The sequence below is a fragment of the Microtus oregoni genome, unplaced genomic scaffold, assembly GCF_018167655.1.
Source record: "Microtus oregoni isolate MIOR12 unplaced genomic scaffold, Mior012 000018F_ref0000195, whole genome shotgun sequence".
Lineage (NCBI taxonomy): Eukaryota > Metazoa > Chordata > Mammalia > Rodentia > Cricetidae > Microtus > Microtus oregoni.
The window spans coordinates 1,484,991-1,497,970 of record NW_024543077.1 but is presented as its reverse complement, the minus strand read 5'-3'; the positions used below and the strand labels follow the sequence as shown (position 1 = coordinate 1,497,970).

The 12,980-nt window shown below is 45.9% G+C and overlaps 1 protein-coding gene across 1 annotated transcript in view; it reads right to left on the bottom strand.

The window, feature by feature from the left end:
• The window catches only part of LOC121458640 (glycerophosphodiester phosphodiesterase domain-containing protein 4-like), a 38,713-nt gene extending 26,934 nt beyond the window's left edge, over positions 1–11,779 (bottom strand). The window contains exons 1-4 of the mRNA XM_041667946.1: positions 11,591–11,779; positions 8,001–8,104; positions 3,151–3,244; positions 330–389 (exon numbers count right to left, since the gene is read on the bottom strand). Of these exons, the coding sequence (XP_041523880.1) occupies positions 330–389; positions 3,151–3,244; positions 8,001–8,104; positions 11,591–11,779 (447 nt within the window). The remainder of the gene's footprint in view (positions 1–329; positions 390–3,150; positions 3,245–8,000; positions 8,105–11,590) is intronic.
• Between the last annotated feature and the right edge of the window lie 1,201 nt (positions 11,780–12,980).

Here is a 12,980-nt window from a genome sequence, read left to right as displayed (position 1 = left end):
GGAATGCTGCTGTGATGAGAAGGGAAGGCGGAGTAAGACATCTGCCGGAGATGTCATAGGGAAAGGGAGAATGGGGGGGGAGTGAGAGAAGGCCGGAATGTACTTATCTCAGTTAAAACTGCACAGCAGGTCTGTCAGGGAGCAGTGAAAGAGGGCCAGCTACAAGTATAGCACTGAGTGGTGGGAACCCCTGCCATTCTGTGTAGGGCCTCCCGTGAGGACTGAGCGGTGGGAACCCCTACCACTCTGTGTAGGGCCTCCCATGAGGACTGAGCGGTGGGAACCCCTGCCACTCTGTGTAGGGCCTCCCGTGAGGACTGAACGCTTACCTTATGACACGTATGCAGATATAGTTCAATCCTTTCCCAGAGTAAAAAAAAGCTGAGTAACTGCAAAGCAAAGAAGGCAAGGCGGTTATGTTATCTTTAACCGACTAGGTCCTACCCCAGCAGTGCGGAGCTCAGGGCCTTCATGATGGGCACCCCGTGCACTGCTGAGGCTACCTTTTATTTTCTCTTGCCATGCTATTTCTCATCTCTTTAAAGCTCTTTTCCCCCATGCCACTGACCCTTGAGGCCAGTTTAAATGTCATTTCCGATCTGTAGCGTCCACCAGCACCCTAGGAGTAATTCATTCTCTCTCCTCTGGGAGCTCACAGCCATTACCACTGCTGCTTCCTTCCGGCACATCTATCCTTCCCTGTGACAGACTCATGCCTGGCATCACTTAGATTCACTTGTAAGAGAAGAGAGTTTAAGAGTCAACTCTCCCAAGGGTCACTTAAAAGCTCTTTCCAGAACTGGTGCTGATGTTGTGATTGTCATTAACATTGTATATGCTCAATACATTTCAAATCTAAGGCTAAACCCAGCCAGTCATCAAGTCCGTATGAGCACAGACACTGAAAGCTCACATCCTCAGCTGCTAACATATTAATGTACAAAGCGCTTACCTTTTACTACAATAATTTTGTGTATATTTTTACTTAGCCATATAAAAGTACATTTTATTAAATACTATCATTATCATTTGGAAATTAAAAAGCAGCCAAGGCTTAGAAGAGCTATGTGACTTCACCAAGATTACCGTGTAAGCACTCCAGAACTGACGCCAGGCCTCGCTCCGTCTCCACGGGTGTCCAAAAGAGGAAAGGCTAGAGAGTCTGCTAAAGTCATGACTCCACTGGACACTAACATTTTCACACTGGAAGCTAACAATCCGTTTCTCACTGATTGTGCACAAACGCCGTACAAATCAGTAGCCCAGAATTTAGCCCTGAGCACACACTACGCCTGCATCCTCCGCACTGAAAGGGGAGATTCTCAGCTGGTCTCTCTACCTTCACATCACAGCTTCTGAGCACACACTACGTCTGCACCCTCTGCACTGAAAGGGGAGATTCTCAGCTGGTCTCTCTACCTTCACATCACAGTTTCTGGGGTCATTTTCCCTAAAATGGAAACTCATGTTTACTACGTTATCTTACTTCACCTTCAAGAGCCGTCACAGGTGTACCTCCCAACACTACATTACTCCCTTCCTAACAAAGTATCAAATACACTTCCCTCTCACTCCTCTCTCACAGTGGGTTCCCTCAGCCACAATGTGCCTCACACTTCAGTCCCCACGTCCAAATCCACTGTCTATTCGAGAGTCCACTCCAGTGCTGCTACTGTGTGTGTGTGTGTGTGTCTGTGTGTGTGTGTGCATACACATGAGCACAAATGACCACATGTGCACACATCTGCACCAAGTACACACACATGTTCACGGACCACTTTTATCTTGGGATAAAAGGTCTCTCACTGAACCGGAAGCTTATGGCTTCAGTTAAGCTACCTGGTCTGGAGCTTCAGGTAGTACCTGTCTCAGTGCTGAACCTCTGCAGCACTGGTTTGACTCTGGACACCTGAACTGATGTTTACACAGCAGACACTGTCCTGACTAAGCTGTTCCCCAGCCCTCCAGCGCTGCTCCTTCTAAGAAGTTTTATTTGATGATCTTTGCTGGCAGGGAGCTCTTCCCTCTTAGAGGCCCTGGCAAGCTGCATTCGGGCATCTATAATGATAATTACCAAGTTCCATGTGCAGTAGTGATTTTGTGATTCTAAACCCTGGATGAAGAAGCAATCGCAGCTCTATCTCACACCAGTCTGTGATGACTACTTTTCATGGTCATTTTGATTTATCTCCATGGAAACACTTCTGCATGCGTCTATGAGAATTTCTACAGAAAGGTCTAACTTAGGAGGGAAGACTCTCTGAATGTGGCCAACAGCATCCCAGTCTGAGGCCCCAGACTGAATAAAAAGGACAAAATGAGCGAAGGGTAAGCCATCTCTCTTGGCTTCCTGACTGTGATTTGATGTGACCAGAGGCCTCATGCACCCGCCTCTTCCCGCCGTTCCTCCTCTACCACAGAAGACTGCATCCTCTCAGGTTGCATCCATCCCAGTGATAAGAAACGGAATGAGCACATTGTCTCTATCAAGAGCTCTACATCAAGAAACTACACACTTTCATTTTATTGATTTCTACATAATCAGTACTCATTACAATATTTTCACAATAATGATCACATTTTTAGAAGAAAAATATTGCAATTGACAACATATTCAAGGGTTGGACTCTTGTATGCCAGAGAGGTCGGTGGGAACATGGGATTATGAAATCAAGGTAAGCAGCCAGTGTCCAGCTAGAGCTATCTTTCTGTTAGTCTCCATTCCCACGGATCCTTCTCTTGCATGGTGTCTGTCTTCAGGCACCGTGACTCCAGCATGTCATGCGACAGCGACAGGGTCATATGCGAATAACCCGCAACTGAGCTAGGAGACTAGCGTTTGCAGAGGGTAAGGCCCAGACTGTGGAGGAATGCTCTAGGTGTTTAAATGATAATGTTAGTGAGCTCGTGGATAGAGTACAAAATGGGGGAATAAAAAGAGGTGCTCTGTCACCCTCTCAAAGGACCAAATTGAGCAGACAAATCCTCTAAACAGCATAAATCTTTCAGCCATTTCTTGTGCATAAAACTGAAGCAGCCGATGTAAACTCCCAGCTCTACTAATATTGAAGACTCCAGATAGATACAATAGCACAGGAAGGAGCAACCTACGAAACTGCTCAAAAGTGAAAAATGAGAAGCATCACTCACCAAAAGCAAGGACGTGTAGGCAGTCAGGATCCCGGCTATACTCAACATAAAAATGGACCACAAGAACCAGCGTTTTGCCCCTAGATAAACAACCCTGAAAAATACGTTTCAATCCTTAAAATATAGCAGGGATCAGTAATAGCATCTACATTAAGGGTAGAGACAGGAGTAGACTAAATGGGGCATTAAAAAATTGAGGGGACGAGAGGAGACGCACTCTGTGAGCAGATCTTATGAGTGCTTTGGGGATAGGTTTTGGGTTTTTTTTTTAATTTTGTACAATAGGCAACCAACAATGTTAATGTAGCCTCTATAAGTGGAGAGATGTTAAAAAGTTATATATAACATATATCAAAATTTATATCATCTTCAATAAACAATGTGATGTAGAAATTCTGCACTATCTAAAGAAAGGAAATCACCCCCTGAATTAATTACATCAACATGACCAGTCATTTCTCCCTTCCAAGCTCCCTGTCCAGGTACATGTATACCTGTAGCATGATTAATAAAAACGCAAGAGACAGATATTGGGGCTCAACCTGAAGACCAGAGAAGCAAAACAGCCAGCCACTGGTTCTTACCTCAACCTCAGTCCGAAAATGGTGATGCTGCCTCCAGGAATCTCAGAATGAGACTGTGACTGGGAGCTGTCTCCTCCCATTTTATCTTCCTCTCTAGTTCTGGGATTAAAGTCGTGCACCAGCCGGGCGGTGGTGGCGCACGCCTTTAATCCCAGCACTTGGGAGGCAGAGGCAGGTGGATCTCTGTGAGTTCGAGACCAGCCTGGTCTACAAGAGCTAGTTCCAGGACAGGCTCAAAAAAAACCACAGGGAAACCCTGTCTCGAAAAACCAAAAAAAAAAAAAAAAAAAAAAAGTCGTGCACCACTGGGATTAAAGGTGTGTGCCACCACTGCCTGGTCTGTAAGGCTGGCCAGTGCGGCTGTTTTATTCTCTGATCTTCAGGCAAGCTTTATTTATTAAAATACGAATGAAATGCCACTACATATACATTCTTACATAACTGCACTCATAACCACCATATAAATTGCTCTCATCTGTATGAGGGCTACGTCCCAATCATTCTGCTCTGAAAGTACCATCTGTGGGAAAAACACTAAAGACTTGTGAGGGGAGACAATGTTGTATTTGTCTAGGTTTTCTCTGTCAATGAAAAACTTTAAAGATATAAAATATATAGAGTGAGACTATAACCACATTAAAAATAATAAAGGAGGGGCTGGAGAGATGGTTTATTGGCTAAGAGTACTAATTGTTCTTTCTGTAGGTCCTGAGTTCAACTCCAAGCAACCAGATGGTGGCTCACAACCATCTATAGTGGAATCTGATGAATAAAATACATAAATCTTAAAAGAGGACTTCAAAGTAATAAAGAAAATGCCACTTTTGTAGGGTTTATACGACACACCACGAAGGACCGGGCAGGCAGTCCTCAGTGAAGAGCCTGCGAGAGAATGGCACTCTGGGAAAGGGAGCCCTGGAAAGAGGGTGGGGTGGAGCGCAGTGCTAACACTGTCCAGCATATGAGCTCCAGGTCTGACAGATACCCTCAGAGGTTGGGTGGAAGTCAAAAGGGGACCCAATTAAGCTTCCAAAATAGATGAAATTATGCCCAACAAAACACAATTAGTGGAACAACCAGGAAAGATTTTTTTAAATGTATCTATTTCAGTTTTCAATCTTGAACCATTTCTTTCACCTGTTTGCTTTTTCTTGGTTTTCTTTAAGGGATTTGTTGATTTCTTCCAATTTTTTGTTTGTCTTTTCCTCCATTTCTTTGAGGGGACTTTTCATTTCCTCTTTAATGGCCTCAAACATTCTCCTAAAGTTATTTTTTAGATCGTTTTCTTCTGCTCTGTCTGTATTAGGGAGCTGCTGTCATAGAGCCACTAGTTTTTGGTGGTGATGTGTGCTCTTACCTTGTTGTCCACCTATCCTTTCCTCTGATTGGTGTAGTTGGGGCCGTGTCTCTAGTGCCAGTGGATCCAAGGCTCAGATGGTTGTTCTCCTAGTGGAGTCAGGGCAAGGGTTCCAATCACCCAGGAGGTCGCTCTGCATCCTCAGCATTCTTGGAGGTAATTCCGTGTTCCCGGAAGTTGACCTGCAATCCCAGAGGTCATTCGGGCATGCTCCCAAGGAGGTTGCTCACTTGGGTCTGCTCTCTCAGAAGTTGCTCAGTCTACCTGCTCCAGGGGTCGCTGGCTCGGGCCTGGTCCCGCAGAGGTCCTAGTCTTTCTAAAATATTCTTTGTCTTCTTTCATTTTGTGAGAGTAGGGGGCACAGCATGTGTGTGGCAGTCAGAAGGTAACCTTGTGAGTTGCTCCTCTTCTTACGTTGTGTAGGATTCAGGGATCAAATCTATGTTGTCGGCCCTGTTGAGCCATCTTGCCTGCCCCAGTACGAGTCTTCTTAATTAACCTGAACAGCATTTTATATGCAGCCTCATCAAATGCCAGCCTTTCATCTTAAATCTTGTCTTCAAGAAGACACACCCCACATACATACACAAACACACATACAGAGTTTTAAAAAAAATACATATTTTTTAAGTAAAAGATTGTATCTTCTAGAACTGCTGTGGATATGTTCTGTGTAAAGGTTTCTTTAAAGAAACAGAACCACAATGAGTGATACAGAGTAAAATTTATCACAGGGGTCGTACTTCATACTTGTGGGAACATGGAGGATCTGCATGAGGGGTCCTTGCCCCTGTATTTTGTGTCAGGCCTCACTTAAGTCACTGTTAGTCAGATGGGCAGTCAGGAAGAAACTAGAACTTCCACAGATGTACTGGAACCCATAAGAACAAACTCAAAGCCATGGCTGACTCACAACCTCGAGCTTTGATAGCAGGAGCAACCTAAAGAATCTTCACCACAAGTTGTAGAAAACCTCATACACTACTCAGACAAGCTGCAGAAAGTATGGTCAAAGGTAAGGGAGTTGCAGATCTCAGCGTTGCGCACGTCAACAAGTCAGTGCATATTAGCGACTCCAACCTTCAAAGTAGAGAAACAGGTGTTGCCTCACCTCTGCCTTCCAAACTATGTATCAATTTCTCTTGAAACTGAAACTGTACAGTGAAGAAACTAAGGTTCGGCTTAAACAAGTTGACAAAAGAAAGTCTGTACCGATATCGAACTGCAAGGGAAAGAAGCAAGACAAACTTAAAGCAGAAAGAAAACCATACACGCACACCATCGGAAAACTATGGAAACCAAAGAAAGGGGAAACTCCTAAAAGTAGGTAGATTTTTCAAGGGCAGATTAGGTTCAGAAGGTCATGGGCACACAGCACGTTTCTCGACATAAACCAAGCGAGGAGACAGCAGAGCAAGTGAATTACGGAGCTCAAAGAAAAACTGCAAATTAGAGTGCTAAGCCTGTCTAAGATCCCCTTCAAGGATAAAGATGAAATACAGCCATTTTAGCCAGGTGGTGGTGGCGCACGTCTTTAATCTCAGCACTCAGGAAGCTGAGGCAGGCAGATCTCTGTGAGTTCAAGGCCTACCTGGTCTACAGAGCTAGTTCCAGGATAGGCTCCAAAGCTATAGAGAAACCCTGTCTTGAACAACCAAAAAATAAAAATAAAAAATAGTATAAACATAATAATATAAGCACAGCAGAAAGCTGGGTTGTGACTGTCATTTGAATGTGACCATATATTTTCCAATTTTCTGCATTTAAAAATTATTTCTGTCCGTGCATTGTACAGATACATACCCACGGGGGATGGGGGTAAAAGACAGCTCGCAGGAGTCAGTCCTCTGCCTCCATCACGTGAGTCCCAGGGATTGCACTCAGATCGTCAGGCTCTATGAGAAACACCTTTACCCTCTGAGCATTGCTCCAGCACCTCCTTTACCCACTGAGCATCCCTCCAGCATCTCCTTTACCCACTGAGCATCCCTCCAGCACCTCCTTTACCCTCTGAGCATCCCTCCAGCTTCTCCTTTACCCTCTGAGCATCCCTCCAGCACCTCCTTTACTCTCTGAGCATCCCTCCAGCACCTCCTTTACCCTCTGAGCATCCCTCCAGCACCTCCTTTACCCTCTGAGCATCCCTCCAGCATCTCCTTTACTCTCTGAGCATCCCTCCAGCATCTCCTCTACTCTCTGAGCATCCCTCCAGCATCTCCTTTACCCTCTGAGCATCCCTCCAGCACCTCTTTTACCCTCTGAGCATCCCTCCAGCCCTAATTTCTCCTTTTTTTCTACATTTAAGATAACCAACTAGATTTAACTTTTATACAGAGAAAAATAAACTGCATTTCATTAAGGAAAATAAAGGAGCCTCACGCCTACACACGCCTTCTCCCATAAACACTAAGGGAGGTAAGGCTTACAGCGATGCTACAGGTATCAGGCCAGAAAAGCTGAGAAGTCTGAGAGTGTCAGGGAGTCGCTTAGCCATGAAAGGGAGCTGAGAAGGAACATGTGTCCCTCTGCCCAGAGTTCCAAGGGACCCTAAAGACAAAGGACAGATGCAAAGGCTGCAGGACTGTGGGACATAAACCGTGAGGAACAAGAGTATGGGCATCTGTCATCAAGCAAAGGGACTTCAGAGTAAAGAGAACAGAATCCGTACCTGAGGGCTGGGGTGTCAGAAGCACAGAGGAAGCTGGGAGCACCGTCTGGTCTGCAGTGTGACTGAGCACAGGTGGAAGGGAGGTGTGAGTTTGGGTGCTGAACGTTTGCTCAGTGCCCCAACTGTGCAAAACCCACGTTTGTCCACCTGCTAAATCACCAGATCTTTCAGCCTGGGAGAACCCAAGTGGCTGTCCAGTGAAGGAGCCCGTATACCAAGAAAAGTACAGAAATGAACTCACCAGTCAAAGCCGTTGTACTCGTTAGAGGTTTCAACCCACACAAACAGGAAAATCACAGACAGGACGAATGCAACTACCAGGCACATATAAAAAAACTGTTCTTTCTGAAAAGACAAAGAAGCCTCACTTAGCACCACTGTCTATGTTACCTCAGTGAATCTTGTGCACAAAGGTCAGGATTGTTCTGGTGTTGGCCATTACCCTCCCTAGGCCAGAATAATCTGAGGTTTAAAAGATTGCGGATATACACAGAAAGGGCATCCTGACAAGCTGAGGAGTCCTAAATGGGCACTAGGGCAGCAAACCACTACCAGGAGTGTAGCTGGGTGATGGGCACAGGCGTTGGCTCAGTGTTACACACACCGTAATGACGCCCTCTTCTGGTGAGCGGATGTGCATGCAGAGCACTCATTCATAAAATAAAAATTATAAAAAATAATAAACATGTTACCAAATAATGTCGCTGCGCTGCTCAACCCTCCCAGAGCTCCCCGTGCTACGACACCATCGCCATCCAAAGAGCCTTTCAAGCCCACAGGGTTGTCTAGGATTAGCCTAACCCATCCCCACTGACTCCCACACTAGCTGCTTCTGTAACACATCAAATGCCATCCCTACTCCGCAGCCAGGTGCTCAGCACGTCTGCCCGGAACGCATTTGCCCCAGCGCAAGGCTGAGTCCATCTCTTCATTTGCAGATGGACCAAAGGAGTTTCCACAGGTCTCTAACCACTCCCCCTCCCCAATTTCTAATACACACTTCTACTTTATCTTCAAAGATCTTACTACTATTTGAAAGCACTTTTCCTTTTATTATTTATTACATAACTTATCCCACTGGAATTTAGCTGCTGAAGGCCAGAGGAAGGCTTCAGCTGTCTTGGCTACTGTGGCATACATATCTGATAAGCTTAATAACTTTCTGCTAAAAAAAAAAATCTGTTTCTATTCTTTTAATTGCTTGAAATTTTCAAGGGTTCCTCTCTGGTTGATAGGATAAAGCTCATTTTTTTAGCCTAACGTAAAGATGTTATAATTTTATCTAAACTTTATTTTCTAATCCTAGTTATTATTTATTCCTTCAAATGTCCCTAAATTCGGCACTGGAAATCAAACTCTCCTTAAAAACAGCATTGCGCTTTTCTATCTTTGGATTTTTTGGTTAATTTCACATACACACACACATACACACTCACATACACATACACACACTCACACACTCATACATGCACACTCACTCACATACACATACACTCACACACATTCACGCACACATACACACACGCTCACACTCACACACTCACATACACACACACTCTCACACACACACACTCACACACTCACTCACATACACACACTCACTCACATACACACACTCACTCACACACACTCACACACACACTCATACACGCTCACACTCACATACACACACTCACACACACACACACTCACTCACACACACACACTCACTCACACACACACTCACACACACACTCACACACACACACTCACACACACACACTCACACATACACTCACACACACACGCTCACACTCACACACACTCACTCACACACACTCATACACGCTCACACTCACACACACTCACACTCACACACTCATACACGCACACACTCACACACACACTCACACACGCTCACACTCACACACACTCACACTCACACACTCATACACGCACACACACCCCGAACCCTCCTCTACACATTTCCCTTCATCGCCTCCCAAAGCAGCGACCCTAAGAACCCTGCCATAATAACATCAGTTTTATTATGCTCTGTGCAAAGTGCTTCCTACAGAGATCTCTCCTTTCCCACAGCAGCTCCTGCCATGGGCTTTATTATTAATGTCTGCCTTATTCTAACAAGGGCTCTGACTCACAGAAATGCTGAGAGCCTTGCCTAAACCCTTACAACAATGGGTCACTAACTCAGGGCTGGTCAGTAGCAAAGCCATTAATTGAATCTGGTGGTCTTCACCTTTGTGTTTTACTCCATATGAGTAGAAAGGATACTTGAAAATTATTCAGGGCCTTTATCTAACTGGATTCTCTATCTACAGAGAGATGCTGGTATATCACATAACCAGCCCAAGTTATAGCTATAATTTCAGCCCATACATACTCCAAAGTTCTGGTCCAGTGTTTTTACCGCTGTACTAGACTGCCCTAAATGCAACCCTTTCAAAGCAGCTTCCCTTTACATTTTACTCCAGATCCTTCATAGATCTCACCCCCGAGTAGTAATGAATCTGTCAAACCTGCCCGTCTCTCCTCATATCGGCCTTTACTGCTCCTGTCCCTGCCACCTGCACCTCCTATTTGGAGCACTGCACTGTCTTCCCTTTCCTGCATTGGCCCTTCTGATGCGTCCTCCACCACTCAAATAACCATTCCAAACACAGCCCAGGTCATAGCATCAAAGTATTCCCCCTCTGGTGATGGAGATCAAATCCAGGGCTGCACACACGCTAAGCGTATGCTCCACCACTGAGTCACAGCCCAGCCCTCTTCAGATATTCTTTACCTCCTGTATACTGGGTAAGCTTTAAAACCACGTTACCTGACCTGTTTCCCTTGCCTTGGTTTCTCAGTGACTCCTCTATTCCCTTCTGCTCCACCTACCCCAGCAACCCCCACTCCCACAGAATCAGCTGACCTGAACTAGTTAGAGATTACTGACTCTGGACTGACAGCTGGGGAACCTGCACAGGACTAAACTAGGCCCCCTGAGTACAGGAGACAAGGGTGGGCTTGGGCAGTATCTGGGGCCAATGGCAGTGGGACCAGGATCTAACTCTAATGCGGGAACCGGCTTTGTGGAACCCATTCTCTATGGAGAGAGACTTTGCTCAGCCTCGGCACAGGACTGGGGGGTGGGGGTGGGAAAGGCCTTGGTCCTGCCTCAACAAGGTGATGGGACAGACTTAGCTGAATTACCAGGGGAGGCCTTACCCTTTCTGAGAAGTGGATGGGCGGTGGGGTGGGGGTAAGGGAGGAGCAAGAGGAGAGGAGGGAGGGGGAACTGGGATTGGTATGTTTAAAAAAAAAGATATATATGATACATACATGAAAAGATAATTTGAGCATTCTTGTACTCTCCTATGAACATCTAATTGCATCCAAGTCTTCAAAATTCAATGAATAAATATAAAAGTGGATGAAAAATGAACAAATGAATGACACATGGCTGTCATCCCAGAACTCAGAGGTCGCAACAGAGGATCAGGAATTAAAGGTTTGGCTCATTTATATAGAAGTTCAAGGTCAGTCTGGGCAATAAGAGATCCTGCTTTAAAACACCGGGGAGCAGGGAAGACAGCAACAAGAAACAAACGAAGGGGCTTTGGGTGTAGTGCAGCAGTTCAGCTCTTGCTTAGCATGCAGGAGATCCTAAGTCTGAAGGAGAAGGAAAAGGGAGGATGAGGAAGACAGTATGTATGTTTTACTCTGGCTCTAGGCTTGCCGCAGTACTTTGACAGGAAGACCTTGGAGATCCCGGTGAGCACTGCAGTGGTTAGGACCCCCCACCCCCACAGCTAAGGAAGTGAATCCAGCTCCTTCCCATGTCTATACCCAGGCGCAGCAACAGGATCCAAGTTCAGTTTTCTCCCACTCTCTGTATTGCCAGTGGCAGCTGTAGCAGCCAGTCAGGAAGGTGATGCAGCATCTCCGGTTGAAGAAGCGCTCTATCCACAGATTGGGGTGCTCATCTGACTTTCCTGCCGTCTTGCTCCTAGACTCAGTTAGGGTGTCCTTATTCATGATTCACCCTTTGCTGGAAGGACAAATGAAACCATCAGAACCTAGTGCACTCCGGTGCACTGACTCTAGCCTGCCCTCTACAGTCTATGAGCAACAGAGGAGAGAAGCCATTCACAACCAGGGGCAGAGGAACACAAGCTGCAACCAAGCTCTCTGACTGGCCTGCTGAAGCGCTTTCCCCCAGCCATTGCGCCTTCCTAGACACAGTTCTCTCGCTTCTGAAGTGGGACCACATTCTATTCTAGTCAACTCAAAGGTACACTATTCTCTAAAATAACCCAGATGCTAAAGGCATGGGTGAATATATGAAAAATGCCATCTTCGACCAATGTGTGATCCAAACCCAGCCCCCTGCCCCCTTCCTTCCTTACTCTGTCTTCGGTGGAGTCACTAGGGCTGTGACAGATACCACAACCAAAAGCTGCTCCAGGAGGAAGGGGTAGCTCCCACAGTGAGGCAGGAGACTGAGGCAGGAGCTGATGCAGAGGCCATGGAGAAGCTCTGCTTTCATGGCTTGCTCAGCCTGCTTTCTTATAGAACCCAGTACCACCAGCCCAGGGATGGCACCACCCACAATGGACTGGGCCCTCCCCCATCAACCACAAATTAAGAAAATGCCCTACAGGTTTGCCTATAGCCAGATGACTTTAGCTTGTGTTAACTTGACATAAAACTATACAGCACACTCACTATGTGGGATCAGTCACAGTTAGCTATGCATGGTAGAAAATCAGCAACAGTTGAAAAAATACACCTTTGCTTTCTGTCTTGTTTTATTGAGACATGGTTTCTCTGTGCAACCGTGGCTGTTCTGGAACTCACTCTGTACACCAGACCAGCCTCAAACTCAGAGATTTACCTGCCTCTGCCTCCCAAGTGCTGGGACTAAAGGCATATGCTACCACTGCCCAGCTGAAAAATACACATTTTTTTCCTTTTTGCCAACAACAACAGATTATACACCATGGTGATGCACACCTGTAACCCAGCATCTTCTAGGTTGAGCAGAAAGAAGGGTTGGTTGCAAGTTTGAAGTTTATGTGGACGGCATATTCAGATCATGTCACAAAAAATGAATTTGAAGAGAGAGAAATCGGGAGGGAGGGAGGGAGGGAGGGAGAGAGGGAGGGAGGGAGGGAGGGAAGGACTGTGGCTTCACAATGGCACGAAGAAGCTAGGCTCCTTCCACTTTGCTGTTCAC